This window comes from Glycine max, chromosome 10 (genome assembly GCF_000004515.6).
Source record: "Glycine max cultivar Williams 82 chromosome 10, Glycine_max_v4.0, whole genome shotgun sequence".
NCBI classification, from domain to species: domain Eukaryota; kingdom Viridiplantae; phylum Streptophyta; class Magnoliopsida; order Fabales; family Fabaceae; genus Glycine; species Glycine max.
Genome location: NC_038246.2, coordinates 45119451 through 45146160, shown reverse-complemented (window position 1 = coordinate 45146160; position 26710 = coordinate 45119451). Strand labels below are relative to the sequence as shown.

At 32.2% G+C, this 26710-nt stretch overlaps 2 protein-coding genes, 1 long non-coding RNA gene and 1 pseudogene across 4 annotated transcripts in view; 2 read left to right on the top strand and 2 right to left on the bottom strand.

Moving 5' to 3' along the window:
* The first annotated feature begins 1847 nt into the window (after positions 1-1847).
* Positions 1848-8719, top strand: SERK1 (somatic embryogenesis receptor kinase). The gene is made up of 11 exons (NM_001251345.2): positions 1848-2240; positions 4083-4215; positions 4332-4403; positions 5085-5228; positions 5409-5480; positions 5576-5647; positions 5726-5838; positions 6320-6451; positions 6537-6878; positions 7392-7786; positions 8098-8719. The coding sequence occupies exons 1-11, from the start codon at positions 2156-2158 to the stop codon at positions 8410-8412; spliced, it is 1875 nt and encodes a 624-aa protein (NP_001238274.2). The 5' UTR covers positions 1848-2155; the 3' UTR covers positions 8413-8719.
* Positions 8720-11761: 3042 nt separating this feature from the next.
* LOC100816410 (IST1-like protein) lies at positions 11762-14563 on the bottom strand. Of its 2 annotated transcripts, none has more exons than XM_014763329.2 (6): positions 14350-14563; positions 14142-14288; positions 13919-14022; positions 13251-13422; positions 12788-12928; positions 11762-12666 (listed from the first exon to the last, which is right to left on the bottom strand). In XM_014763329.2, exons 1-6 carry the CDS (start codon positions 14350-14352, stop codon positions 12097-12099), a joined length of 1137 nt encoding a protein of 378 aa, XP_014618815.1. In that variant the 5' UTR covers positions 14353-14563; the 3' UTR covers positions 11762-12096. The 2 variants fall into 2 exon arrangements, with proteins under 2 accessions (XP_014618815.1, XP_006589468.1); XM_006589405.3 differs by having other exon boundaries at positions 14142-14274.
* Positions 14564-16930: 2367 nt separating this feature from the next.
* On the top strand, positions 16931-21198 carry LOC100815875 (angio-associated migratory cell protein-like; annotated as a pseudogene).
* A 4453-nt stretch (positions 21199-25651) lies between these two features.
* Positions 25652-26710, bottom strand: part of LOC121172903 (uncharacterized) — a 2813-nt gene continuing 1754 nt past the window's right edge. Inside the window, exon 2 of the long non-coding RNA XR_005886712.1 lies at positions 25652-25781. This is a non-coding gene — a long non-coding RNA (uncharacterized lncRNA). The remainder of the gene's footprint in view (positions 25782-26710) is intronic.

The window sequence follows — 26710 nt, the reverse complement described above, 5'->3', positions numbered from 1 at the left end:
TCGCGGAATTACTTTTTTGTTTTATTCAAGCGAAGAAAGAGAAAACAAAAAAAAAGGAAGAAAAAAAACGCATTAAAAAGGCTCAGAAGAAAATTATACCCACACATTCATAATTAAATGAGCTGACTTAAGGACACTTCAAATGTTTCTTATAAACAATGATAATGATAACTAAGCTATATTAATTCTATAGTAAATTAGTATTCAATTATGCTCAGTTTTTGTGACTAACAAATGTTATTGTTTTTAATTTCTTTTGTTACATTGACTTATTTTTTATTGTTTACTAGTAAGTTCTTAAGACCCTGTAAAAAAAAACTTCTTTGGACTTCAACTATGCTCAGTTTCGATTCTTTTTTTTTTTAAATAAGTAAAATTTATTGCATTATCAAATATTAAATATAAATTAGGTTAAAATAATCACCCATTTGAGCTCATTAAAATTACTTTACAAGTTGTTCATAAATTTTTTACTAAATATATAGTAAGTTACAAGTTGCAACTTAACTTATCTCTTCACAAAACTCACTCTAGAGTTGGTAAAAAAAACAAATTGTTGCATGCACTTATCTATGATTAGATGAAAATCAGAATTACCTATCATACAAGAATTGAAATTATAATTAATTGTAACAACTTTGCAACCCAATTTTATGATGACATCTGTGATTTATTGGTTATGCAGTTAGAGATGACATTGAGGAGGACCCAATCTTCAACATCTCCAAGGGTTGGAAAACCATTGATGATTGATGATTTCACTACAAGTTGTTAATACATTTATTAATTACTCAAATGTTAAATATACTCAATAGGAGTATAAAACTTCAAACATCTGTAAAAGTTATAACCAATAGTGTTTCTCTGTTTGGCATATCGGATCAAATTATTGTACATTTCTATTTTCAAATGCCCCAAACTTTACTTAGATTGTGAAAAATTATTACAAGACTATTTTCACAAGCTCAACTGCAAAACATTACAAAGATTCTTTTAACATTAACATACTTGATTTTTTATATTTAAATTTTATTTTATTTAAAGCATTAAATCTTTATTAACTATCTCCAGAACTTTTTTTAAATGAAAACAAAAGATGCCGCTTGAGCCATTCCTAGTGGTACGGTTAATCAAAGGCCACGTTTAAGGGAAGAAATAAATTTTAACGACTAAAAACGCATCTGGTACTCATAATGGCTTTCCTAGGAAAATAATTTTCATTCATAAAATCAATTTCAAGAAAAATAACTAACAATATTTAACATAAATAATAACAACTTATATCTTTTAATTAAGAAATTTAAGATTTAAATTATGATTAATCATTGAATTAAGATAAATTATACTTGAAAAAAATTATTCACCTTATACTTTTGACTATAAAATACTTTTTTTCAGGAAAAAAATTATAATTCGTGATTAAAGCATAAGTAAAATGTAGGAAAGAAAAGAAAGCATCTTAGAATAAAAAAATGAGAGGAAGGATGACGTGGCAGAACCCTCAAAACAAAAGTAATGTTGGGCCCACGAAACTCACTCGCATTTTGACCAAAAAACGGGGTTTTGCCCCTCCATGTTAGAGTCACGTCACTTTCCACGATCTCGCGCGAGAGCGTTTTTGACTGCGTTCGGGCAGCGGGCAGCACCGTTCGGGCAGCTTCATTTTTCCTTTCTCTCTATCTACACACCACTCTCACTCCACGCCTTACTCAAAAAAGATAACGATCTTACAGTCTCACCAGCTGACAGAGAAAGAGAGAGAAACAGTATCTGTGTTTTTTCTTCGAATATAGCTAGAGAGAAAGTGAAAAAGGAAGAAAAAAAGGTTTTTTTTTTTTTCATTTCTTGAAGAGAGAAAAAAAATTAAAAATGGGGGAAAATGTTTTGATTCTTTTTGGTGTTTGAGAACAGTTTGTTTTGTATTTTTGGGTTTGAGTTTCTGGTGTTGTTCAAAAGAGTTATTTTTTGGTGAGATCGGGTTGTGGGTGTGGTGTGGTGGGTGGTAATGGTGGAGATTTGAGAGTTAGGGTTTAGGGTCATTTGAGTTTGAGTTGGTGATGGTGGTGGTGGAGGAAGAGTGAGGGTGGTTTTCTTGTGATGGTGTATTGGGGTGTGAGGTTTTGTTTGGATCCGAGGTTATTGGCTACATAGGGTGATGGAGAGAAAGTTCATGGCCTTAGGTTTCATTTGGTGGGTGGTGGTGGTTCATCCACTATGCCTGATTTCAGCTAACATGGAAGGTTTGTATGGAATGAAATTATTGTCTGTGTGGCTGATTCATTTTATAACTCGTGGAACAAAAAATGAACTGTTTTCAAGCTTGTTTGGGATTTTTTGCTTGCTGTTTCCTTGATTTTATTGAGTTGGGTAAAGGAGATTCTCTTTTCCTTTTTGTTTCCTCCTTTGATATGGGCTTCAAGAAGTGGTTTGTGTATTCATGGAGGAGATTCATGTTGTTGGGACTGCTCTCTTTTGGTGTTTCATCAATCTTCATTCCCTTTGCTTGTGGGTTTGTAGAAAGGATGCTGTAGAAGTGACTAGATGGAATTTTTTTTGTCTTTGTTTATTTTGGTATAACAAGTCCTCAGAGATTTTCCACCTCTTTATTCATTTATACCTTTTTAAGGCAATGCCTTCTTGCTGGCTATCCTATGAGGTGCCCTGCATATGGGTTACCCCTTCTGCAATTCAAACTAAGTACTGAATGTCAAGGGGGTTAGCTAAGTTGGTTGAACAATGTGTGAGTTGTTGTAAATCTCCTGACATTGTCTTCGATTCCTATGAAGAAAAAGAAAACTAAATACTGAATTATTGTTTGTATGGGACTATGGGTGGTAAACAGTGTATATCATGGAATTTGCCCGACCTTCCCTGATTTTGTTCACCTCTCTGCAGGTCAATAAATTCTTAGTTGTAATCTACTAGATGCTTTAGAGTATACGTGCATGTGTAGGAAGCTACCGGACTGACCAAAACGTGCGTGTCGTGTTGCACAAACTCATGAACTTCCCTGTATTTTTCAATCCTGCTTTTTGTGCTTGAAGCCTTGAAGTGTATTGCTCCAATCTATATGTTATGTACTTTTAAGTGTATTTTTTTTTGTCTGCGCGCATGTGCCTGTCGTGTTGCATAAACTAATCAACTTCTATGTATTTTTCAATCCTGCTTTTTGTGCTTGAAGTGTTATTGCTCCAGCATATATGCTATGTTCTTGAAGTATATTATTGTATGTGCGTGCGTGTGCCTGTCGTGTTGCATTAACTAGTGAACTTCTGTATTTTTAAATCCTGTTATTGCGTTTGAAGTTTATTCCACTTGCACCATCCTATATGCTAAGTTCTTGAAGTGTATTTTTTTTTTGTCTGCGTGCATTTCCCTGTCGTGTTGCAATAAACTAATGAACTTCTCTGTATTTTTCAATCCTGTTTTTTGTGCTTGAAGTGTATACCTCCAACCTATATGCTTATGTTTTTTAAGTGTATTTTTGTATGTGTGCGTGTGCCTGTCGTGTTGCATTAACTAAGGAATTTCTCTGTATTTTTCAATCCTGTTTTTAGCACTTGAAGTGTATTGCACCATCATATATGCTATGTTCTTCAAGTGTATTTTTTGTGCACGCGAGTCGTGTTGCGTTGCATTAACTAGTGAACTTCTCTGTATTTTTCAATCCTGTTTTTTGCACCTGAAGTGTATTGCACCATCCTATATGCTATGTTCTTGAAGGGTATTTTTTGTGCACATGTGTGTCGCATTGCATTAACTAGTGAACTTCTCTGTAAATTGTGTTTTTTGTGCTTGAAGTGTACTGCTCCAACCTATATGGTATGTTGATTTTTTTTCTTTTGTTTTCACGTGTTGAGTTGCATTAATTAGTCCTTGAAGTGTGTCCTAATCCTGTTTTTTTTTTTGTGCATGACGTGTATTGCTTCAACCCATATGGTACAATATTTTTCTTATGTGCAATTTCTAACTGCTCAATCATGCAACATTACTGCTGGAAACGTTCATTGGTGTGGATTTGACATGCAAGTATATTCTGAACTTTAAAGTACCTGATTGTATGTTCTTGTGTTTTGAAACAGGAGATGCTTTGCATAGTCTGAGGACAAACTTACAGGATCCCAACAATGTTTTGCAAAGTTGGGATCCTACACTTGTCAATCCCTGTACATGGTTTCATGTGACATGCAACAATGATAATAGTGTCATAAGAGTGTAAGTTGCTTGTTCCTGGATATCTGTCACGTGTTCTTTCTGCCTGAACAGCTTCTTTTAATCGAGGATGACTTCTCTAATGTTTGCGTGTGATCTTTACTTTGCTCGGTTGTCAGTGATCTGGGGAATGCTGCGCTGTCTGGTCAACTTGTTCCGCAGCTTGGTCAGCTTAAGAATTTGCAGTATTTGTATGTTATCCCTTGATTTGATGTTCCAATGTTTTTTTTTCTTTCATCATTGAATTTTTGTTATGAGCTTTGTTAATGAAGTCACAACTATTCCTGAACTTTCCTTTAATTTGGAGCTGTGATTATAAATTATTTATTGAGATTATCAAGTTGGGTCCTGATGTCCTTACTATTGCATCTTCAATTGCCAGCTGGATGATCATGTTGTGTGTTGGCAATAATTTGAGGTTTCTGTTCCTTTTCAGCTGGTTTTTATCATTCTTTTAGACTACTAGACTAGATAATGATGCTTGTCTGTGTACTGCTCCATCCTGAATTTTAAATCATTAGTCTAGTTGTTTCAATGGAATGATTATGCTCAATTGAATATTATTACCGGTCAATATTGTATTCTACTGATTAAAATTGCTATGCAAGTCAACCAAATGGATTGAGTTTTTATGTGTGTTTAGAAATCTTGAGAAAAAAAAAAGAACTTGTCCTACCTTGCATCTGTTTTAAATTACTGTATCCTTTTACTACAGGATTACTCTTATTCAGAAGTTGGGGTATGCTCCTGAAACAAATTTTGGAATTTCCACGAAATATTATAAAAATTTAGGCAGAAGCTGATTTTACTAATATTGATTTAAATATCTTTAATCTTTATATCTTTTTGATGTATATTGTTTTACATAATAGGGAACTTTACAGCAATAACATTACTGGCCCTATTCCAAGTGACCTGGGGAATCTTACTAACTTGGTGAGCTTGGATCTGTACCTGAACCATTTCACTGGCCCAATCCCAGATTCGTTGGGCAAGTTGTCAAAATTGCGTTTCCTGTGAGTATACTTGTTCTATCTATGCTGTGGACAGTCTGATTATTTTTTAAAATGTCAATGACTAGTATTTTTCTGTTCAAGGGTAAAATCTTGTTCTGGTGCTTGTCAATCTCTTCGTTCTTGATTTTTTGGATATCAGGATAGATCTTAATTCTGTTTATCTATTATGTCTAAGGATAGTCGGCTTAACAACAACAGCTTGTCGGGTCCTATTCCCATGTCACTGACCAATATTACAGCTCTCCAAGTTCTGTGAGTGCCACTATATCTAAAAATATGCTATTCATTTCTCTATTTTTTGTATGCAATTCTAATATTTTTTTCCTCAATTTATTTGTCTAATGTAGGGATTTGTCTAATAATCATCTATCGGGAGTGGTTCCCGATAATGGCTCCTTCTCATTATTCACTCCTATCAGGTTTCTTACTGAACTTTTGGTTATTGTCACACTGGTTCTGATTTGTAAATTTTTTTATAAACGGGATTCCCTTCTCAGTTTTGCAAACAACATGGATCTATGTGGACCTGTCACTGGGCACCCTTGTCCAGGCTCTCCTCCATTTTCTCCTCCTCCCCCTTTTGTCCCTCCACCTCCAATTTCTGCCCCAGGTAATCTTCCTTCTGTTGCAATTGCTTTTAATTAATAGAGGTGATTTACAAAGCTTGCATTTTCAATTTTTTGTTATGGATGTGGCTTGTAGTTGCTGACCATATTTCACGCACTCACCCGTGTAGCTAAATTGTTTTTAGTCATGGCATTGGACTGAATATTGTGTTTTATTGCTTTTGGTGTTAAGATCCCTTCCAGTTCTCTGTGGGACAGTTTCTGCTTTCTATTACTTCATATGGCCATGTTGCATGTTTTCCTTTATTGCTGTTGATTTTGATGTTAAGTTCTGAAGAGTAAATTCTTTATTGTCTCATTTGGAATTGGAAATCATTGGTCGGTCATATCTTCTACTACCTTAAAGATTTGTTTGTGTTGCTGCACCTACATGGTTTATATTTGTATATTTATGTATGCAACACTAAACATAAAGAAGATAAAAGAAACAGTGATGATCCAACCTTCCTCTATATCGAATTGCAGGGGGTAATGGTGCCACTGGAGCAATAGCCGGAGGTGTTGCCGCTGGTGCTGCTCTATTATTTGCTGCACCTGCAATTGCATTTGCCTGGTGGCGTCGAAGGAAACCACAAGAATTTTTCTTTGATGTGCCTGGTGAGCAATCAAAGAAGAATGGGTATAACAGTTTTTGAACTTATTTAAAGAATATATAATTTGATTTCCTTGAATATGTTTGCAGCTGAAGAGGACCCTGAAGTCCATCTGGGACAGCTTAAGAGGTTCTCACTGCGAGAACTGCAAGTTGCAACGGATAGTTTCAGCAATAAGAACATTCTTGGGAGGGGAGGATTTGGTAAGGTGTACAAAGGACGCTTGGCAGATGGTTCACTGGTGGCTGTGAAAAGATTGAAAGAGGAACGCACTCCTGGTGGGGAGCTTCAGTTTCAGACTGAAGTGGAGATGATTAGCATGGCTGTGCATAGAAATCTCCTCCGACTACGCGGGTTCTGTATGACACCAACAGAAAGGCTACTTGTTTATCCCTACATGGCTAATGGAAGTGTTGCTTCTTGCTTAAGAGGTAGATCTTCTGTTTTATTCTTTTTAGCAATTGTTAATGCCCTTTTGAATCCTTATTTCTTCTATTCCTTTCTTTGCCCCCTTCCCCCTACCCACCCTACAGGGAACAGGGTTCTCATTTACCATTTCTCCCATAGTTCTACTTTAGCCTATGCTTATGAAAGTAGTATAGTTGTTGGATGCTCGAGCTGTGGCACATTCTATTCATAATTATATAAAAAGGGATTCTCAAGTTTATTATTTTGGGGGGCTATTTCTTGGGGAAAGTTTATTCCAGAAATTCCCAAGCTCAAAGAAAAAAGAGACGACCAAGTAAAGATATAAGAAACTAAGCTGTTTTATGAAAATTGTATAAGCCTGATTCCTAAACTAGAGGAAACCCCAAGGAGTTCATAGTGACACATTCTATGCTTAAGAAAATTTTACTTGTATTATTGGCCCACCCATACTGGTTATATTCTCAATCATTAAATGTTTATTATTGTCTTATAATTTTGTAATTGCTTTATTTTAGAGCGTCCTCCATATCAAGAACCCCTGGATTGGCCAACCCGGAAAAGAGTAGCTTTGGGATCTGCAAGGGGTCTTTCATATTTGCATGATCATTGTGACCCAAAGATTATTCATCGTGATGTGAAGGCTGCGAACATATTGCTGGATGAAGAGTTTGAGGCTGTTGTTGGGGACTTTGGATTGGCCAAACTTATGGATTACAAGGACACGCATGTGACAACTGCTGTACGGGGCACTATCGGGCATATAGCTCCTGAGTACCTTTCCACTGGTAAATCTTCAGAGAAAACTGACGTTTTTGGTTATGGTATCATGCTTCTGGAGCTGATCACTGGACAGAGAGCTTTTGACCTTGCTCGACTCGCTAATGACGATGATGTTATGCTGCTTGATTGGGTATGTTGAGTGGAAAATTATATCCTTGTGTTTTTATTATTTATGGTTTACCTTGCAGTTAAAGTCCATCCAACCCCTCATAATTGTTGGAGTACCAATTATGTTGTTGACTTAGGCTGTTAGGCAGAATGATTGTGTCCATCTAGCACTGGATACTTCTCAAATATGAATGACTGAATGGGTGAAGTATCCAAGAGTATCAGTATCAGGAACCTGTCCAATATTGATATGTGGTGCAAATGCAAGTATTAAGTTACCTTTTCAGTATTGTAATGTATGTCTAAATCTAATTCAGCTGAATATTTTCACAGGTAAAAGGACTTCTGAAAGAGAAAAAGCTTGAAATGTTGGTAGATCCTGATCTACAAACCAACTATATAGAAACTGAGGTAGAACAGTTAATCCAGGTTGCACTACTCTGCACACAAGGTTCCCCGATGGACCGACCTAAGATGTCAGAAGTGGTGAGAATGCTTGAAGGTGATGGCTTGGCAGAAAGATGGGATGAGTGGCAAAAGGTGGAAGTTCTCCGGCAGGAGGTGGAGCTGGCCCCTCATCCTAATTCCGATTGGATTGTCGACTCAACCGAAAATCTGCATGCAGTAGAGTTATCTGGTCCAAGGTGACCTTGGCACAGTAGTAAATTAAGAAGAAAAAAAGAAAAGAAAAGAAAAGAATGGATTTATTTATGACTTTTTTTTAACTATAAAAGTTTTCTTACTTTTTCCTTTTTGATTCCTTCAAGTGCCAATATCCTGATTACATCTCCTGTAAGTCCGCTGCATTATATTCATTTACATTTGTGCATAGGGATCACTTTGTCAAGTTGCAATTTGTATCATCTGCTGCATTTGATGAAGTGATGTTTACTTAGATGAAACAATGACAGCTTAATCTTTTTTGTACACCCTTGTTTCATACTCGCTCAATCTACAGTTTATACCTTAAAAGCCGTGGAAGTTAACATTTTATTCAGATCGGTTCTTGCTAAAAATAAGCATTTCAAATGTGGATTTATTACATGGTTATTACCGAATAATGTCCCATGCATGTGATCAATTATGGTAGTAATGTTGTTAAAAAAAAGTGAAGCCATAATATTGGAAAGTCGTCTCTGTACAGTACACGTTTCATACTAAATAAATAAAAATATAGCTAGTGTTGAATAGCGTACATCAACATTATGGATTGCGAGTATCAAACAATATTAATCGACAGCAATTGGGATTTTGGGCGACGTGTCAATCTTTCTTGTGTGAACCTACATTGTGATGTGCATTGTATATATTGTTCAAGTAGTAGGTAACTAGTTAAAAAAAAAAAAATACTATGTAATTGACGAAATAAAAAACCGTGAAAGGACTAAGGAGTGTGGTGGGGGTGCAAATGACACAGAAATTCTTTAACAAACTAAAATATATTTTCGATTCATTTTTTTTTTCTTTTAGTAGTGAAAATCTGTGGAGAAAGTGGATTAGTTTGTAATCCATTTTTCTATCTATCTTTAAATATTTTATTGCATTTAATTCATAGGAAATTATCGTCTAACGAAGTAACACATTTGGTGCCGATTTTTAGACGAATTTCTGTTTGAAAAACGTTCTAAGGAGTCGATGTGTCTAAAAACTGGGAGTAGTACTGCTTACTTTTGTGTTGATTTTTAGATACTAACTCAATTCTTAATCTACTCTCTGTGTAAAGTAAAATAACAACTTGAAGCGTAAATATCTCACTTTTTTTTATTTTCTGAATTAATTCATTATTTATATTTTTCTCTCTCTCTTTATTGAGAGTGACTTTCACTCACTGAAAATATAATTTTTTTTACTTTCTTTATTTTCATGTGAATTTTTTTATTTTAAATTAATTTTAGGTTATAAAAATTATATTAAAAAATTGTTAATAAATAACAAATTTGATTATCATACATAAATTCAAAATACAAGACAGCATAAATTCTATAAAAAAATTATATTTAAGATTTAACTATGTATATATGTAATGACACATCATATGGAAGGATTTGTTACGAAGCAATGCCTAATGATTTCTATTTGGTAGGAATTTACCTCGTTGGTTTGAATGTTTACCAATTTTAACCCTAGTCGAATTACGAAATCCTATTTACAGTATCATTTTAGGTGACTTGGTGAAAAGGTCAATTGCTCCAAACTATGAAAGATGCTAATGTGAGCATATAATCTAGGAATATTGCAGGTACATAAGTGCCCAGCTATTGAGAAAAATATTATCACCCCCCCCCCCCCCCCCCCTCCCCCCAAATCCCTTTCTTGAATAAAGCATGTTTCTCTAGGTCATGAGTCATAGAGTAATGCTACTATATTTCTAAAACTATTATAAAAAATCATAAAAGATTATCAAATTTAGTTATTTTTTCATCAGTAGTAGCTTGATCAAATTTAGTTATTTAAATTCCAATGCCCTTATCTTTTAATTGTTTGAATAGGAAATTAGAATCTCCCTACCAATGATATCTCTAATTTCATTTTAAATGGTTCTTATTGCTAAACATATGAATAAAAGTATGAGAATTGTATCCTTTTAAGTAAGAATTGTAAAGTGAGAAGATAAGAACATATTTATTATTTGTTTAATTTAAAGTAGTTCGTAAATTTCTTACATTATGCATTTTTGTCATTTTAGAGAATTTAAATCCAAAAATATGTTGGTATAAACAAGGATGAGAATAGGTTAGTTTGGATAGGATAATAAGATACTATATACATTACTTGTACTAAAAAAAAATTCATATACTCGGATCCCTATTTGCATGGTAGTAACTTTAATATTTATATCTTTTTCCATTGAATAAATATCATGTATTGGGATCCCTATTCACATGCTTAGTAACTTTAATATTCATATCCTTTTCCATTGAGTACATAAATACTTGTATCCTTACATGTTACTTGCACTTTAATTATTAATTAATTATGAAAACTGATAAATAAAATAATAATTAAAAATAAAATAATAATGAAATTAAAATCTCATTAGATCTTTATAAAACATAATAAATAAGAAATAAAAAAGAAGCAAGGTGATATTTTTTCAGAATTAAGAAATGTGATCTATCTCTGTAAATAAAGATCATGACATTTTTCTATAAGTAACATATATAAGCCTTATTTTTGTTAATTAAACACCGTTATCTATCTCTTAGCAAATAAAGAATGTGATATTTTTTTAAAAAAAAAATTGATTGCTTAAGTATTATTATTATTATTATTTCACACCCGTATCCGTTAATAAAAATTTTGGATAATTATCCTGCATATCTGAGTTCATATCCATTAAGTGAGTAATTACCTATCTATCATGAATATAATTTTTTGCGCATATGGATCATGAAACTCAAGTAGTTCATAATTTTCTTTCAACCTTTGCTACCCGTTAGATATTACGGGAAAAAGAGGTGATTTGAGGTGGGTAGGAATTTGTAGAGGCAGTAAGATAAAGTTTTAGTATCGATTACTAATTAACTATCATGCTGTGATATTTATAGGTGCATGACATGCTAAAGTCAATGCACAGCACACATAAATATGAAACATAGATGGGTACAACGTGTGAGATCCAATCTTGTCCATTAAATATGCACGTGTAATAAGATTAAAAATTAGTACACAGAAAGGACATCACATGGATGACTCTAATGAAATGAAATGAAATGCAATGCAAAGACAAAAATCGGAAAACTGGATTCAACTACGTAGTTTTTTGTCACATCATTAACTACTTAATTGAATCCAGTAGAACTTGGCATAGCATACCAAATGACGCACATTTCTAGTTGGTCTAATTCATACTATCATCTAACACGTATAACAAGCCTAATGACGCGGTACACGTCAAATTTAGCAAAGAAATTTACATATGATAATATTTGACACAGTAATCTGCAACAAGGTTACAATTACAATAATTACATAAGATAGTATAGGGCCGTGATTATTTTGCATTTGAAAGCATGGATCTATGAATACTAGATACAGAGAGAAACATGAAGTTGACTACTTTTGTTTCCAATATATACAAATAAAATATTGGATTTCTACATTCATTGCAAGCATAGTCACTTGCTTACCACAAAATAATTCATGAACAAGAGGCTCCTTATATAGCAATTAAACACTGCAAAGCCAGCCATAATACGTACTACCTCGAGCAATAGTCCAAATAACTTATGCAGCAGCATAATACCCACTCATGAGCAAGACTTGAAAGTCACATGGAAAAATGTGTAGTTGTTTTAAAATTGCTTGTCACAATCATGACTGAAATTCCTATTATCTGAATGTATGAGACCAATTATTTGAGTTTTTTGGGGTGAATAAGTTTGGGTATGAGAAACCCGAATAATCATCTAGTGAAGGCAATCTCTTAAGCTGGTGATGAGAGGATTTGTCATCCAATACAGAATGATTGTGTAGGGAAGAACCAAAATCTTCCTTGGGTATATCAAATGAAGGAAAACTTGATGAATGAGAGAATGAGAAGGCAGGCTCAAACTCCACATTATTTATGCCACCATCATCATAGTCATTTGCAGCATTTTGTTCAGTGAAATGTTCCCTTTCTGTTTCAGATTTATTACCAACACTTACAAAGAATGGATTCTCAAAGCTGCTATCTGACACATGTGCACCATTTTTCTTGGTAAGCTTATTATCAAGGGGAGTTGAGATGAATGACATAGACTGTTCACTGTCCTTTTTATCAAATGAAGTATTAGGTTTATGTTTGTCTGATCCAAGTGATCCAGATTGGCTTGATGATTGAAGATCAACTTCAGTGTGTTTTTCTTCAGGAAGAGGCAATTTTGACACACATTGACTACAAAATTGAATGGGGTCATTCTGACAAGGAGAGAACATGTCAAAATAATGAAATATGAAGTAACAAACTAACAATACCATAGTAGCTTTATTTTTTCATCTGGCTAGTGAATCCTAAGTAGCAATACTATGGTATACTTACCAGTAAGTCCTCATGTTTTTTAAAGGACTTGGTTTCTGAGGCAGTTGGATCCCAGTCTAACTTATGCTCAACAGCAATTTCTTTTAGAAGTTTCAGTTTCTTTTCCTGTGAAGGTGCTTGAACTGACAACAGCTCTATTAACTGCAATTGCAATTCACATGGGGAGTGTCATAGAAGAAAATAGCTTTCAACCTTGCTGATAAATATGAGCATGTATAATTGTAAAAATAAAGAGTCTGTATATGACAAAAGGACAAAAATCAAGTCCCTTACACCTTTCCATCAAGTTTTCTAATCAAATGATGACACATAAATGTTCTTTTTCAATTACAAATAACCCGCATAAAATGTGTTGCAAAATTTTAAGTAAACATGCAAATGTCATCATTTGATTGTACAACTTGATAAAAAGGATACAAGGAACTTGATTATAAGTTGTTTCCAAGATAATAATTCAAGGAACCTGGCCATTAACACTGCAGTCAGGGGTGAGATCAGTTGCTGCAGATACAAAATCCTTTCCGTATTTGGAAGCAAATAGCGACTGAACCTGCAATAACTCTGGCAGATCCGCACATCTTGGTGCAGCAAAACATACACTAGATATTGCTTCCTTCAAATCAAGGGGACATTTCCTGAACAATATTGAAACTTAAGATGTTTAATTGGAAAACAATAGTTTTTCCTTTTTCAAACAATGGTTGGATTTCAAAAATGCAAGTAGAGAACTTAAATTTGCTATTATAATTGGACACTGATTTCCTACACTTGTTCAATCAATGTGTGTCCTCGGCCAAACTAGAGTGTTAGGTGATGATTTTCTTATGATTCTTCAAACCTTTTGCTCATTATGCTTATACTCCAAGAGGCCATTGTATGTTTGAAACTAAAAAGGGGGGATTTTGCAAATGTTTCTTGAATCTCAGATGTAAAATAATTTTTCAAGTACTATTCACAACAGCTCCTCTGTTTATAACAAATAAATTGAAAAGCATGTTGATCATTATTCATTCATATACATCGTTCTTCCTCCTTATAGCTTACCAATATCAAGCACTTATATATTGAGAATGTAGACTTTTATCAATGTATGTGCATGTTGTGTGATTGTTGCTTTGTTCTTTGGCAAACCTTTGTGATTGAACAAATGCAATGCGTGCAGCAATAAGTTCACAAAAGAGTTGAATGATGTCTTGAGCAGCCATGATGTTCTCCTCTCTCATAACATGCTCCACCTAATATCATCATCACGAACAACAACACCAGCATGCGGAAAAGTGTTCAAAATCTTGAAACAGAAACAATAAATAAACAATATATATCACGTGGAAAAAGTGAGGGGCATGATTGAGACCTTAAGGCTAGCCTTGGCTTCTTGACCAGCCTCAAGTAGCTTAGCAACGTCTCTTCGCATCTGCTTCAGATGAACCTCTCTTCTGTTTCTCAGCAACTTTATGCGTGGAATTGTGAGTTGCAACAAGGTTGCACTAAAAATGGAAAACTACAAATCACTTAAACAGATGACACAGAAATGTTGAGAAAATGAAGGAGACAGGAAGTACCATTTGGAGGCTTTAAAGGCTTTGTTGAAGAAGCAACGAAGCATTGGCATGTTGAGAATGAATCTCTGTAGATAGATAATTGCAGTGAGCTTAGGATATTGAAAATAGAATGGGAATTCATTAAAGATGACACCCTTGCTTAACAAGCAAGAAACCCGGATGTGGGTGACGCGTAGTATTCAGATTCATTAAGCACATCCACATCTTCACCTTCTTCTGTTACTACTTTATATTCTCAATAATATAGTTACTCTTTTATATGGCACGAATATGGGGTTAGGTGATTGATAGGTGTATCGTATATTTCTTTTTCTGGTTTTCATAGTTTACACTCGTTTTCTCTTCTAATGGCGGATGGGATGGAGGACTCTTAGTGAGGGCAAATTATTTTTAAAATAAAAAATAAAAATATTTTTTATCTTATATATTTTAAAATTAAGGGAAAAACAGAATAAATTACAAAAAATTAGTGTGTGTTTGGTTGTCAAGAAATAGGAGGAAAGGAAGAATTTTTCTAAAAAAAATTATGTGTAATTTTATACCTCTTTCTTTTTATTTTAATTTAAATATTTCTTCTTTATAATAGTTCTCAAGAAGAAGTATAATAATTTTCTTTAATATGAAATTATCATAGTAATTAACAAGTTATTTGTTGTATTTTAATTTCGGACAACTAATGTCTTAGGGCATTAGTTGAATGAATATTATATATAATTAAATACTTGTAGAATTAATGATTAATCAAGAAAAAATCCATCAACTCTAGGTAATGAGTTTGAGCTCTATGATAGAATACCTTAGATAGGGCAATTGAATTAATGAGTTTCTTGAGTCATTCATTGATTAAATATGTTAGCTTATTAGAATTTGATAATAATACTACACTCTAGTGCTAACCTTGAGTTATGAATGATGGAAGGAAATATTATATTATTCTTCTATTATTGGTTCTTAAGAGTAAAAATGTTATTTCAGGTTATCCGAACGTTGAGGAATGTTGCTAGATGCCTATCTTGTTAAGTAAATTAATCATAATTAATTTAGTACTGAACCTAAGAGGTCACACACAAACGAGTGTTCCCGTCTTTGAAAAAAAAATAATTTATTTGATAATTAAATTAGAGAATTTAATTTAATCAAATAAATATTTTATTAAAATATTATTATATTTTTGGTAGCACCAAGAATATAATTAATATAAAAAAAGGAAATGTTATTTTATGAATGTAGAAGTTGTCTATAAAATAAGAATAATATGTTATTGTTACATATAATGTGATTAATTATTGTAATTAATCATGTGATTAATTGTGAATTATCTCTGTATTATATGAAAATGTTTCTTACACTAAAAGATATAAGATATATTTTTATCTTTAGAAAGGTAAAGAAATATAAAATTATTTTAAATAAAATCTTTAGTGTTTTTTATAAAGACCAAATCCATGTCTTTTTAACATTATAAATAGAAACAAGGCAAAGTGTACTAGACACACATTACAAAAGTTTAGATCTAGACCTCAAAAGTAAAAAGGAAAATTGTTCTTTAGAGTTCCATTTATTCAAGAGTTGATCGTAATATTATTCTTTAAAATCTTTACATGATTAAAGAACGTGCATCCGAATACATAAATCTATTTTTTTCTATTTATTATTATTATCATTGTATATTTTGAATGTAAAATAAATCCTAATTTTTTTACCACAAGAAATACTTCTATGTAACTAATATCGATCTGTACTAAGAGGGTGGGATCAAATTATCAAAAAAAAAAAAGGGAAAAAATAACAGATATCGTAGGATTTCGTACAACACCCTGAATTGTATCTAGATAGATAGACTAGATCCTCCGGTGAGTCTTTAAATGTCATGTCCATATTAGGATTATAAGTTATGATGGATACTACCCGATTTTCGTCAATTTCAATCATGAATTATTTTTACAAAATTAATCAAAATTGAAGGTTTTTGAAGTAAAAAATTAAAAAAGAAATCGGGAAAAAAGACAATTTTTCAAATTATTTCTAGAGATTCCAGTTCATGGGATTTTCTTTTTAACATGCTTAATTAAGGAAAGTAAAATAGTTGAGGATTTTAATTGAGTGAGCCGGTGCATGCAGTTACAGTGAGTGAGGTGCAACGTGGTCTTTCCTCCTTCTTAATTCCTCCAACAGGTTCATTCATAATTTGTATTTGCTCAATTACCTTCTAGACAGGAATTTCAATCTCTTTCTATGTGTTCAGTCTTCAGTATGATTTCTGCAACTATTATATTTTCAATGTGTTATTATTATACTCCTTTAAAAATTTCAGAGGAGGGAGGTTTTTTATTTTTTATTTTTACAGGAGGGAGGTGTGAGAAGGGGTAGTGAATATAAAATTTCACTAAAGAATACTTTATTTCTTTCTTAAAAAAGCCCTTTTCTGCGTTTAGGTGAGGCCCAAACCCAAGGAATAGTGGGCCAACCTTTGAAGTCCTCCACTTAGCATCCTCCATCATCGTTGTTGCAGAACTGAGAGAATCACAGGTCAAGCCTTCACCTTATATTGTGTTTATCATTTACGAGTTTAAAGGTACTTTTGCCTTTTGTTTTTTCACATGCTATAGGATAAAGAAAGAAAGATCCAATTGGAAGTTAAATGTTATTGGATAAATTTCTCTCAGGTTTAGAGAGAGTTGAAGAAAACATTTCATTGATAATTGAGCAAACACAATGAATGCTCCACCTCATCATGACGATGAAGACGACAACGAACAAGTTTTCCTTGATGAGTCTGACATCATCCATGAAGTTGCCATGGATAATGAAGATCTTCCTGACGCTGATGATGATTCTGAACTCGGTATGAACTTGCCGTAAGTCCTTCGAAACTGCAATTTCAATATGTCTATATGTTGATATGCCTTGTGTGTGATTTCTCTATTACTTCAAAACAGTCAACTTTTATTTTCTGTATTATACTTTCATTGATGTTAGAATTGAGATGTATTGTTTTTCAGTGTGTTAATTAATATATTTGGTTGTGATATTATTTTAACCATTTCAGAGGAGGAGGATAGTAATTTTGTGCACAAATTCACTGCTCATACCGGTAAGATTTCTACTTTTTTTGTTTGTGTTTCTGCTTAACTATTCTGATTCTGCCGAGCATTTAATTAGATTGAAATCAAATTCAGGATTCTAAGTAGCATGATATTCTGCAATGGCATTGTTGAGGAACTAAGCTTTTTTTTTTCGTTTCTTTTTCAAATTTTGAACTCGTGTACTCAGTTGGGAATTTATGATATTTTTCTGATTTCTTGAATTCTTGTTTAGGTGAGTTGTACTCAGTTTCCTGCAGCCCCACAGATGCAGCCTTGGTGGTTACTGGGAGCGGTGATGACAGAGGATTTCTCTGGAAGATTGGCCAAGGAGATTGGGCTTTTGAGCTTCAAGGTATTTGCATGACACTAGAGTTACTGATGGATTAATATTTTTCCAGTTATCACTAGTGTTGCACAATAATTAGTGAAGTCAAGATCATGTTACTTGCTATTTATTGACTGTCCAATTGTTTTTATTATTATTAATTTTGTGCAGGTCATGAAGAATCTGTATCTACTTTAGCCTTTAGCTATGATGGTCAGCAATTGGCATCAGTTAGCTTAGATGGAATCATTAAAGTCTGGGATGTATCTGGAAATTTGGAAGGTAGAAATTTTGAAGGACCTGGAGGGGGCATTGAGGTGAGATTGTTGGTGAAAACAAGGTGTTATTTTTGTAGTTACTAGTAAAAGAAAATATCAACTGGAAATGAAAACAAAAAACAAACCAAACCCACCCTTAGTTTTCTTGCTTTTTCTGTTGTTAATAGTTACTAAGTTAGATGCCATGAAATCTTTCAGTGGCTTAGGTGGGATCCAAGAGGACACAGACTCTTAGCTGGTTCTGAGGATTTCAGCATTTGGATGTGGAATACTGATAATGCTGCCTTACTTAAAACATTTATTGGTCATGGCAATAGTGTAACCTGTGGTGATTTTACTCCTGATGGTAATAATTTTTCTTTATCTTGGTGCATTTTTTTGTTAAATGTTATTTGTGGTATATATTTTTAATTTCCATTTCTTTTTACTTGGTACCTTAGGGAAATAATATGTACTGGTTCTGACGATGCAACCTTGAGAATTTGGAATTCAGAAAGTGGAAAAAGCACTCATGTTGTGCAGGGTATGTAAATTGCTCTTTAGTAATTGTGTTTGCTTTCTGTTCCTCAGCAATGCATTTTTCCAATTATTCGTGCCTCCAATCTAAATAGTCTGTGGTCTTGGAATTCTCCATAGTTATTTTTTTATAATAAAAAAAAAAACACATTCTGGCATCTTCCTCAAGAAAAAAAGGATGGGATGCAATTTGAGCAATTTTTAAAATCAATTAAAAGCATATGTTTTATCTCTTTTCTCATATCAAGTAGGGACAGACAACATTCATGAGGTCAAACTTGATCTTTATCAAGTCATGATAGTTTCACAAAAAATTGATGTCTAATCATTTTACTTTCATCTGCAGATTTCCTTATTTCCTTTTTCTTCTTGCTTTTGATAACCTGCTAGATTTTGCTTTCTAGGCCATCCATATCATACCGAGGGATTAACATGCTTGACAATAAATTCAACTTCAACTCTTGCTCTTTCTGGTTCTAAGGATGGATAGGTCCATATTGTGAATATCAACAAAGGAAGAGTATGTGTTTTCATTGCTTTTGATATTCACAGCATTATTGTCTTTAGTCTGTTTGTCTTGTCTTGTTTCTTTTCCCTTGGGCATGATGCCTTGTTATTTTGAGAAACCTTGGGTTGTGTCTTGACTCTTGGGTAATGTTTCTACTTTATAAAATTCGTGTCATATGACTTCAAATTCTATATCCTACTAAAATCTCAGAGATAATAGTTGCTTAAAAGAAATTTGAGGGTAAATCATCTAATCCACTGCTTGATGCTAAATATCTTAGGATTTATTCAAAGAGTAATAGCCTCTAATGTCAGTTGCAATAGTTCGAGTGAAGAGCAATGTTTTCTTGGATTACTGTTGTCTTGTGATTTCCTCATTTCTGTCAAGGGCAAAGGGAACAAGCATGTGAACATGTATGGGAATCAGATCTAAGAGTGTTTAGCAAGACTAGTTTCTGACTATATTGTACCTTTGTTGTAATTTAATTTTCACAATTGCAAGACTAGTATGAGCGATGCTCAATTCGACAGTAATTAGAATTTGGAAGCCAGCTCCTATCTTCTCCCCAATATGGGTCAAGATTGGTACATTTTTGTCATTCTCAAGATAATACTTACTCAGTGGATTTGTGTATGGAATTTGACTAATTAGTTAATCAGCTTGGCAATTTTGTAATTAGCTAGACTATGAGCTTGAGTAGGTCTTCCACTTAACCCTAATATTTTGTGTTCAATGAAATAACACAAGTTTTCTAAGAATTATGTCCTTCCATAGTATATAGACTGTCTTGTACTGTTTTAAGACCACATATCCTAATACTTTCACCACTTTACAATGTGCTAATTGTTTCATTTGTCTCTGCATGCTGCAGAATTTATTAGCTTCCTGCTTTGTCTCTAATAATGAGTTTCATGTTTAACAGGTTGTTGATAATAATGCCCTTGCTTCTCATTCAGATTCCATTGAGTGTGTTGGGTTTGCACCAAGGTATGTGTTACAATTAACAAACTTCTCATAGCCTGTCTATATGTGCAATCTTGCACATATTCGTGTACTTGTACGCTTCTGGATTTATGCACATGCACAATGAAAAATTTATTGGACACAGAGGTTGTTTGAAGAGATGAAGATGATGATCCACCAATATAATGTTACAGCCAAGAATAGTCTCATTATTGGTAACAGCTTAATAGGCATAATAGAATAGGTTTTGTTATAAAGATCAATAAACCAAGTGCCATTGACTCAAGAAATGTTATTAGACTTACTTGACCTAACCTTCGGTAACTTGGTTTATAGTATACACACTGTTTTTGATAAATAATTCTACTTGTTTCCAAAGAATAATAGACAGCTAAATGACACAAACCTTGCAGATGGAATTATGAATTGTTTGTTCTCTTAAATTTAAGAAAATTTGATGTGAGTCATCAATAATTTTGTACCTTAAAATTTTATGGTAGTGGTTCCTGGGCTGCAGTTGGAGGCATGGATAAAAAACTGATCATCTGGGATATAGAGCATTTATTACCCCGAGGCACTTGTGAACATGAGGTTTGTTGGAATTGCTTTGTCCAAAGTATCATGCTTGTGGCTTTGTGCATTCAGAGACTAAATGAGTTCTCTGTAATATACATAGACTTGAAATTGTAAAAAAAAGAAAATCCTATATCTGATGCTTTAAAGGAATTTTGCCTTGTGCACAGGATGGAGTATCATGTTTGGCATGGCTTGGTGCATCTTATGTGGCTTCTGGTTGTGTGGATGGTAAGGTGAGATTGTGGGACAGCCGGTCTGGCAAATGTGTAAAAACATTGAAGGGGCACTCTGATGCCATTCAGTCTCTTTCTGTGTCTGCTAATCACGATTACCTTGTCTCGGCCTCAGTTGATGGAACAGCTTGTGCTTTTGAGGTTGAAAATTTTCGGTGAATAACCCCTGTTGTATCATTGCATAGGATGAGGTTGAGGTTGTCAATCATCTAAACAAAGCCCTCTGTGTTTGTGTCCTTGGAGGAGGGATGTTACTCTACAGAAATCATATTGTTATTTTTATGCTGAAAGTAAAATGTAGTAACATGAGCTTTTCCTGTACCCAGACAATTATAGAACAAAAGGTTGGGTTTCTTTTTTTCTATATTATTTTTCATCTTTAATATTATTGGTTTTGAACTTTGATGTTTATACTTAGAGAATTGTGTAAGGGGTTCTAGTTCAATTGGTTAAGTAAAGGCACCTGAGTTGTTGTAAATCTCCTGAAACTGTCTTTGATTTGCACGGATTTAAAAATACTTAGAGAATTGTGTATTCAGTGAAGCTGGGATTTTTTTTCATAACAATTGTTAATGTGTACAAGTTTTTCTTAGGGATTATTACATGTAATAAAATTCTCTAAAAGCTGCTTAGGCATCTTGTCAAATCACTTTGCTGTGCAAAACGTAACTAATTTGTAGCTGTTGTCTGGTGCGTTCACAAATTTTAAAAAGGGCTAAGTTAAAAAATAATAGAATTACAAAGATTACACACAGAATTAAACTTCACAACATGCATCAAATGTAATTTTCCGAGCTTTCAATTTGTGGAGGAGGTATTTTCAGTTGTTGGGCTTAATTCTGTTAAAGCCCAATAAATACTTTGCTTCCTGCAGTTCCCTGGCGGATTGGCCATTCGATATTGTAATGAGGGGTGTCTGAAGCAAAATTCGGAAGTGCATGAAGTTTCACTTCTGTTAATAGCAGCCCATTGACATTGAACTGATATCTTTCTTCTTCTTTTATTCTCATTTTATTTGGTCGAAGATCAAGGTTTTTCTTTATTGTGTTTTAAAAATGTTTTTAAGAAAAAGTAAGAAGAATGTTTCATGACATGATTTTAAATATATCTTTTAAAGGAAACAGACAATCAAATTTCTCCACTGTTACAGATAAGATGTAACATAATTGATAGATGACTTGATTCCCAGAGTTAATATGATAGTTTAGACCCTGAAAACATCTTTCTTTCAGCAAAATTCCCTCACTATCATCAACGAAAGGCTTTCATTCCCACTATTCTCCACATTTTTCCAGCACTGACGCCAAATATACTATCCTTGAAGATACCAAAACTCCACCAATCACCATGGTAATAATGATGCTACACTGAATGAATAAACTCCTTATATCATTTCCTTGTCTCAGTTTTCTAAAAAACTGACGTTGTAGCGTTGGGAATATTCTTAGTATTGATATTCTGAACTTAAGCCTTTGGCCGCTGAAGAATCGAAGACGTTTGAATATGTTTGGTATGGATTATATAATCAATTATTTTAATCTGATTTTATATAATAAAAAAACTTGTTTATAATTCTCTTCTCATTTGTTTGACAGTAGTGATGAAAATCAGATTATAATATTAGATTATTTCTATTACAAAATACTTTGCTTAAATAATTTTTTTTAAAGATTGTGATTAACAGTTAACAAACTAGCTTTTTTATTTGATTTCAAGTAATTTATTGTTTTAAATAAAAACCATTCACTGTAAATATTTTTAAATTCATTTTTGTAATTTTACTATAAAAATAATTATTTCAGACAATTCAAACAAAATAGAGTATCTTAAAATTATTTTTCATTTAACACATTCATTTTTTTTCTCATAATCTAAATACACACTAAGAACGAAAAATACATGAGAAGATTTGAGTTTATTAAAAAGATGTTACCCTAAAAACGGAAGTATTTTTGCAAGCATGGTTAAAGTTGCTCTTGTTTTTTGGTTTTTATAAACATGTTTGAAAATTGTCTTAAAGCTTCATACCAAAAAACAGATCATCAAACTGATGGCTTTTTTGTTTTTCTGCTTATAAAATAAATAACTTTTTTAAAAATAATAATCACTTTGACCCAAATATTTTCATATAGAATTTTATAATTTTTTACTTTTCTTTGTTTGAAAAGGATAACAATTTAAATATTAAGCTTTATGGATGGAATCTCATATCTTGTATCCTAAGAAAATGACTTGTTTCCAGCTTCTATATGAAGTTTGTTGTCTTATTTAACTTGTTTCTTTCTTTGCTCTCAGCCGCACAATATTAACTTCTATATATGTTCTCTTTTAAAAAAATCTAAATATGGTATTCTTGTGACGATTTTTTTTAATGTGTAGTTAAGTTAAGACAGTATTTAATTTATATTATTTTTTAAATTATCTTTTCTTTAAAAGAAAAGAATGTGTCAAACTCAATTTCACAAACCCAGTCGGCCTAATAATGAGAAAAATAATTTTACAAAAGCTCGAAAAGATAAAAGTAGCTTTCCTTTAAATGAATGTAACTTTATTAAAAAAACAAAACTTTTAGATAAAGCTAATTTTAGAAAATCTTTAATTATCTTTTCTTTATTCTAAATCCAAAAAAATATACTACCCAAAAAGTTTCAACTTAAAACTAAATTCAAGTTTAAAATTATAAATTATCAAATCATTTTAATTTTAAAATTCATTTTTTAACTTTAACTCTTTAAAAATTTCAAAGCTCTAAAAAAGTCACGTTGAATAATACTGAATACTGAAATAACTATTACTCCAAATAACATTCTCCTTTGATTATTTCATTGCATTCTTCTTAATAATTAATATTATTCTTTTTCTTCTATTTTTTCTTTTTCACACTTTCACTGTCAAATAACAAACATACCCAATTCAATTTTTAACCTAACATTTTCTAGGTTGTCATAAACGGGATTGATAGTGACAAGGCAATGGACAATGGGCCGTAGATAGAGCAATAGAGAGTTTGAAGATATCCCAAATGGCGGGCAATATGCCTTGAAATTGGCAATTTGTGCCTTAATTTATTAGCAACTTGCTTATTATATTATGTTATGCCCAGCCCAATCCAACAAACAAATAGCAACTTGCAACTTTCAAGTTTCCTACTTGCACAAGATAACTCTGTTGACATATAACTAAAACCACATTTGTGTTTGGAACATTTTGTCAAATATCGAATGATGCTTATAGTAAGAATTCAATTATCCATTGATTCGTGAGGAACACAAACATTGCAACTTCCAGGAGGATTTTTTATTTTGGCATATGAAGAAAGGGATCACCTTTTTTTCTCTTTCCTTTAGTTGAATTCACTGAATATAGAGTTGTCCGATAATTTTTCCACTTAAAAAATTAATTTACTTTCATCAATATTATCAATTAACACCCAGTTATTTTCATATTCGAGTTCTTTTACTCCTTGAAATTTAGAACTTTCTTGGAACCATACACTATTAGATACCAGATATTAGGCCTATAGTAAAATTCGTCGAGTGTTATCTTTTTTATGTTGTCACTCACTTATTTTATGTAGTTTGTGACGTTGAAAACATCAACGGTCCAATTTGAGATTACTCTTCTCTGTATTATATAGGCAAGTTTTTGAGGATACAACAGGAACTTTCCAATTTAGAATCCGGAACTCAGGACAACAAAATTAGCAAGCCAATTTTACAAACCCAAAATTAGAATGAGAGGAAAAAATCTTAAGCAGATAGGCACTGCATTAGTGTCATCAAGGTCTAATCTCGTGCACATTAACCTATGTCTCTTACGGGCCAGTTTAGAAGAAATTGATTTATAAACAATGTGATCAACTAGACATAGGTTCATGTATTTCTTTTTTTTTGAGTGAGAGATCACAGTGCATCTGTCCGTTTATTATTGTTCTAAGAAAATTTTATATACTAAAAGAAATTAAACTTGAATTTTTTCATTAAATAAATTATTTTCATTCGTATAAACATATCAAAGTTATCTATTATTGTGTTGATCATTTGGGTTGGATCATGTACCTTTTAAAATACCTCTAAAAATTATAACATTTTATATATCTAAAACTTTGATAATTTATTCAAATAGTTATTTTTCATTGTTTTTTTAGTTTGGGAATAATCTATACTTAGATGTATCATTCGAATGATAATTATTGTCATGATAGCATTGTAGGTAAAGTCCACCTAGACAGTAGTTTTGGTTGTTAACTAAGTTACTCATGGTAATGACATATGCACATATCTATTCACTGTTAAGATCATAAAAAAAAAATTGCATATCTCAACTCATTATAACTTACTTGCACGGTAATTATGAGGTTTTGTTATAATATTTTATAATTTTAGCCTCTTTATTTATAATTTTTTCAATAATTTAAAGTTAGAATAATACAACATTTATTTTCTAGCGTTAGTACTAAAAAGTGAACAATTTTATTTTTCCACGCTATCTTATGGCATGAAATCTTATATCTTTAGCTATCTAAATTTTTAATACTTATTATTATTATTATTATTATTATTATTATATTATTAGTGTAGAATATTTATTAATTTTGTTAATGATTAATTTCTGTAGAAAAATTTAATTAATAAATTAATTAAAAGTATCAAACCTAGTTTTACTCTAATCAATTACGTATCGATAAATTTTTAATACTTTAGTAACGCATATGATAGTATGGGAACTATTGTTCACGAGCCAAAAATATTGTGCACGAGGCACGAGATAACTCTTTAGCTTTGGGCCGTTAAGTATAACAATTAACAAGTGTATTATGTACATATGATATGGGAACTATGGTATTCATGGACCCAAATATATATGGCACCCCAACAAAGTCCAATAAATATACATACTTTATTTTACGGCTAAAACTTCATGTATTTCCACTACGCCTTCCTGTTCCTGCGGCACCCATTGCATTCCGGGTTAATAGGACCGAGCAGGAAGTATTAGTGAGAGAGTAGAAAATAACATTTTTATTTTGGCACTTCAAGTTTCTTATTGGATGGGTTGAAAATTAAAAGATCTGTATTAATCAACAACTATTTACAATAAATGATTAAAAACTATTTTAGAATTTCATTACATCACTGTTAAACTTTTAATATAAATAAAAAGGTTATGTTTGGTTAAATTTAGATTTTAAATTTAAGGTTAAAATTGATCATTTTCATTCTTACATAATAAAGACATTTTCATAATATATACCTCTTTCTCGATCTTATGTTGTGGTTTTAACATTCATTAAATTTTAAAATTGTAATTTATAACTAAATATTACAAAATTGGATTTTTATTAAAATTAAATTCAAATCATTTATTTTATAATTAATAAAAAAAATTATTTAATTAAATATTTAAATTAATAAATATATTGGTGTTTTATTTGATTTTTTAACAGTAATTAAGACTAGTTGTCGAACTTAGTTAGTCAATTTGATATCACCCATTTTAATCATTCCACCTCTAAAGTTACTCAACTCATTGAGGTGGGTTACTTCATTCCAACTAAACTACTCATCAACTACACATCGATTAGCCTAACTATTCCTTTGAATGCAAAATCAGATGAAGTTCCGGATCTAATCCCATTCAAAGAAGGGTTATAACATATCTAATTGCATTTAAAGAGGGGTTTTAACATTTGTAAGATGTAGTCTAGTATTAGATATTTTTATTTTAAATAATATATTATATATTAAAATAACTTAGCATAATGAAATATTATTATTTTTAAATTATATAAAATTGTGTATAATACTTATGAAAAAATAAGTTTTTTTTTTAATTTTCTCTAAGTGAGTCTAAAAATGATACCCTTTTTCATTATT

Bases quoted from the DNA above. Each gene is read 5' to 3' on its own strand.
- SERK1 (NM_001251345.2), top strand. From the start codon at position 2,156: ATGGAGAGAAAGTTCATGGCCTTAGGTTTCATTTGGTGGGTGGTGGTG. The intron at 5,648-5,725 runs GTTTCTTACTGA...TTCCCTTCTCAG, and splicing joins TCATTATTCACTCCTATCAG to TTTTGCAAACAACATGGATC. The intron at 7,787-8,097 runs GTATGTTGAGTG...ATATTTTCACAG, and splicing joins ATGTTATGCTGCTTGATTGG to GTAAAAGGACTTCTGAAAGA.
- LOC100816410 (XM_006589405.3), bottom strand. From the start codon at position 14,399: ATGCCAATGCTTCGTTGCTTCTTCAACAAAGCCTTTAAAGCCTCCAAA. The intron at 13,423-13,918 runs GTTTGCCAAAGA...AATATTGTTCAG, and splicing joins GCATTTGTTCAATCACAAAG to GAAATGTCCCCTTGATTTGA. The intron at 12,667-12,787 runs GTAAGTATACCA...TCTCCTTGTCAG, and splicing joins AAAAACATGAGGACTTACTG to AATGACCCCATTCAATTTTG.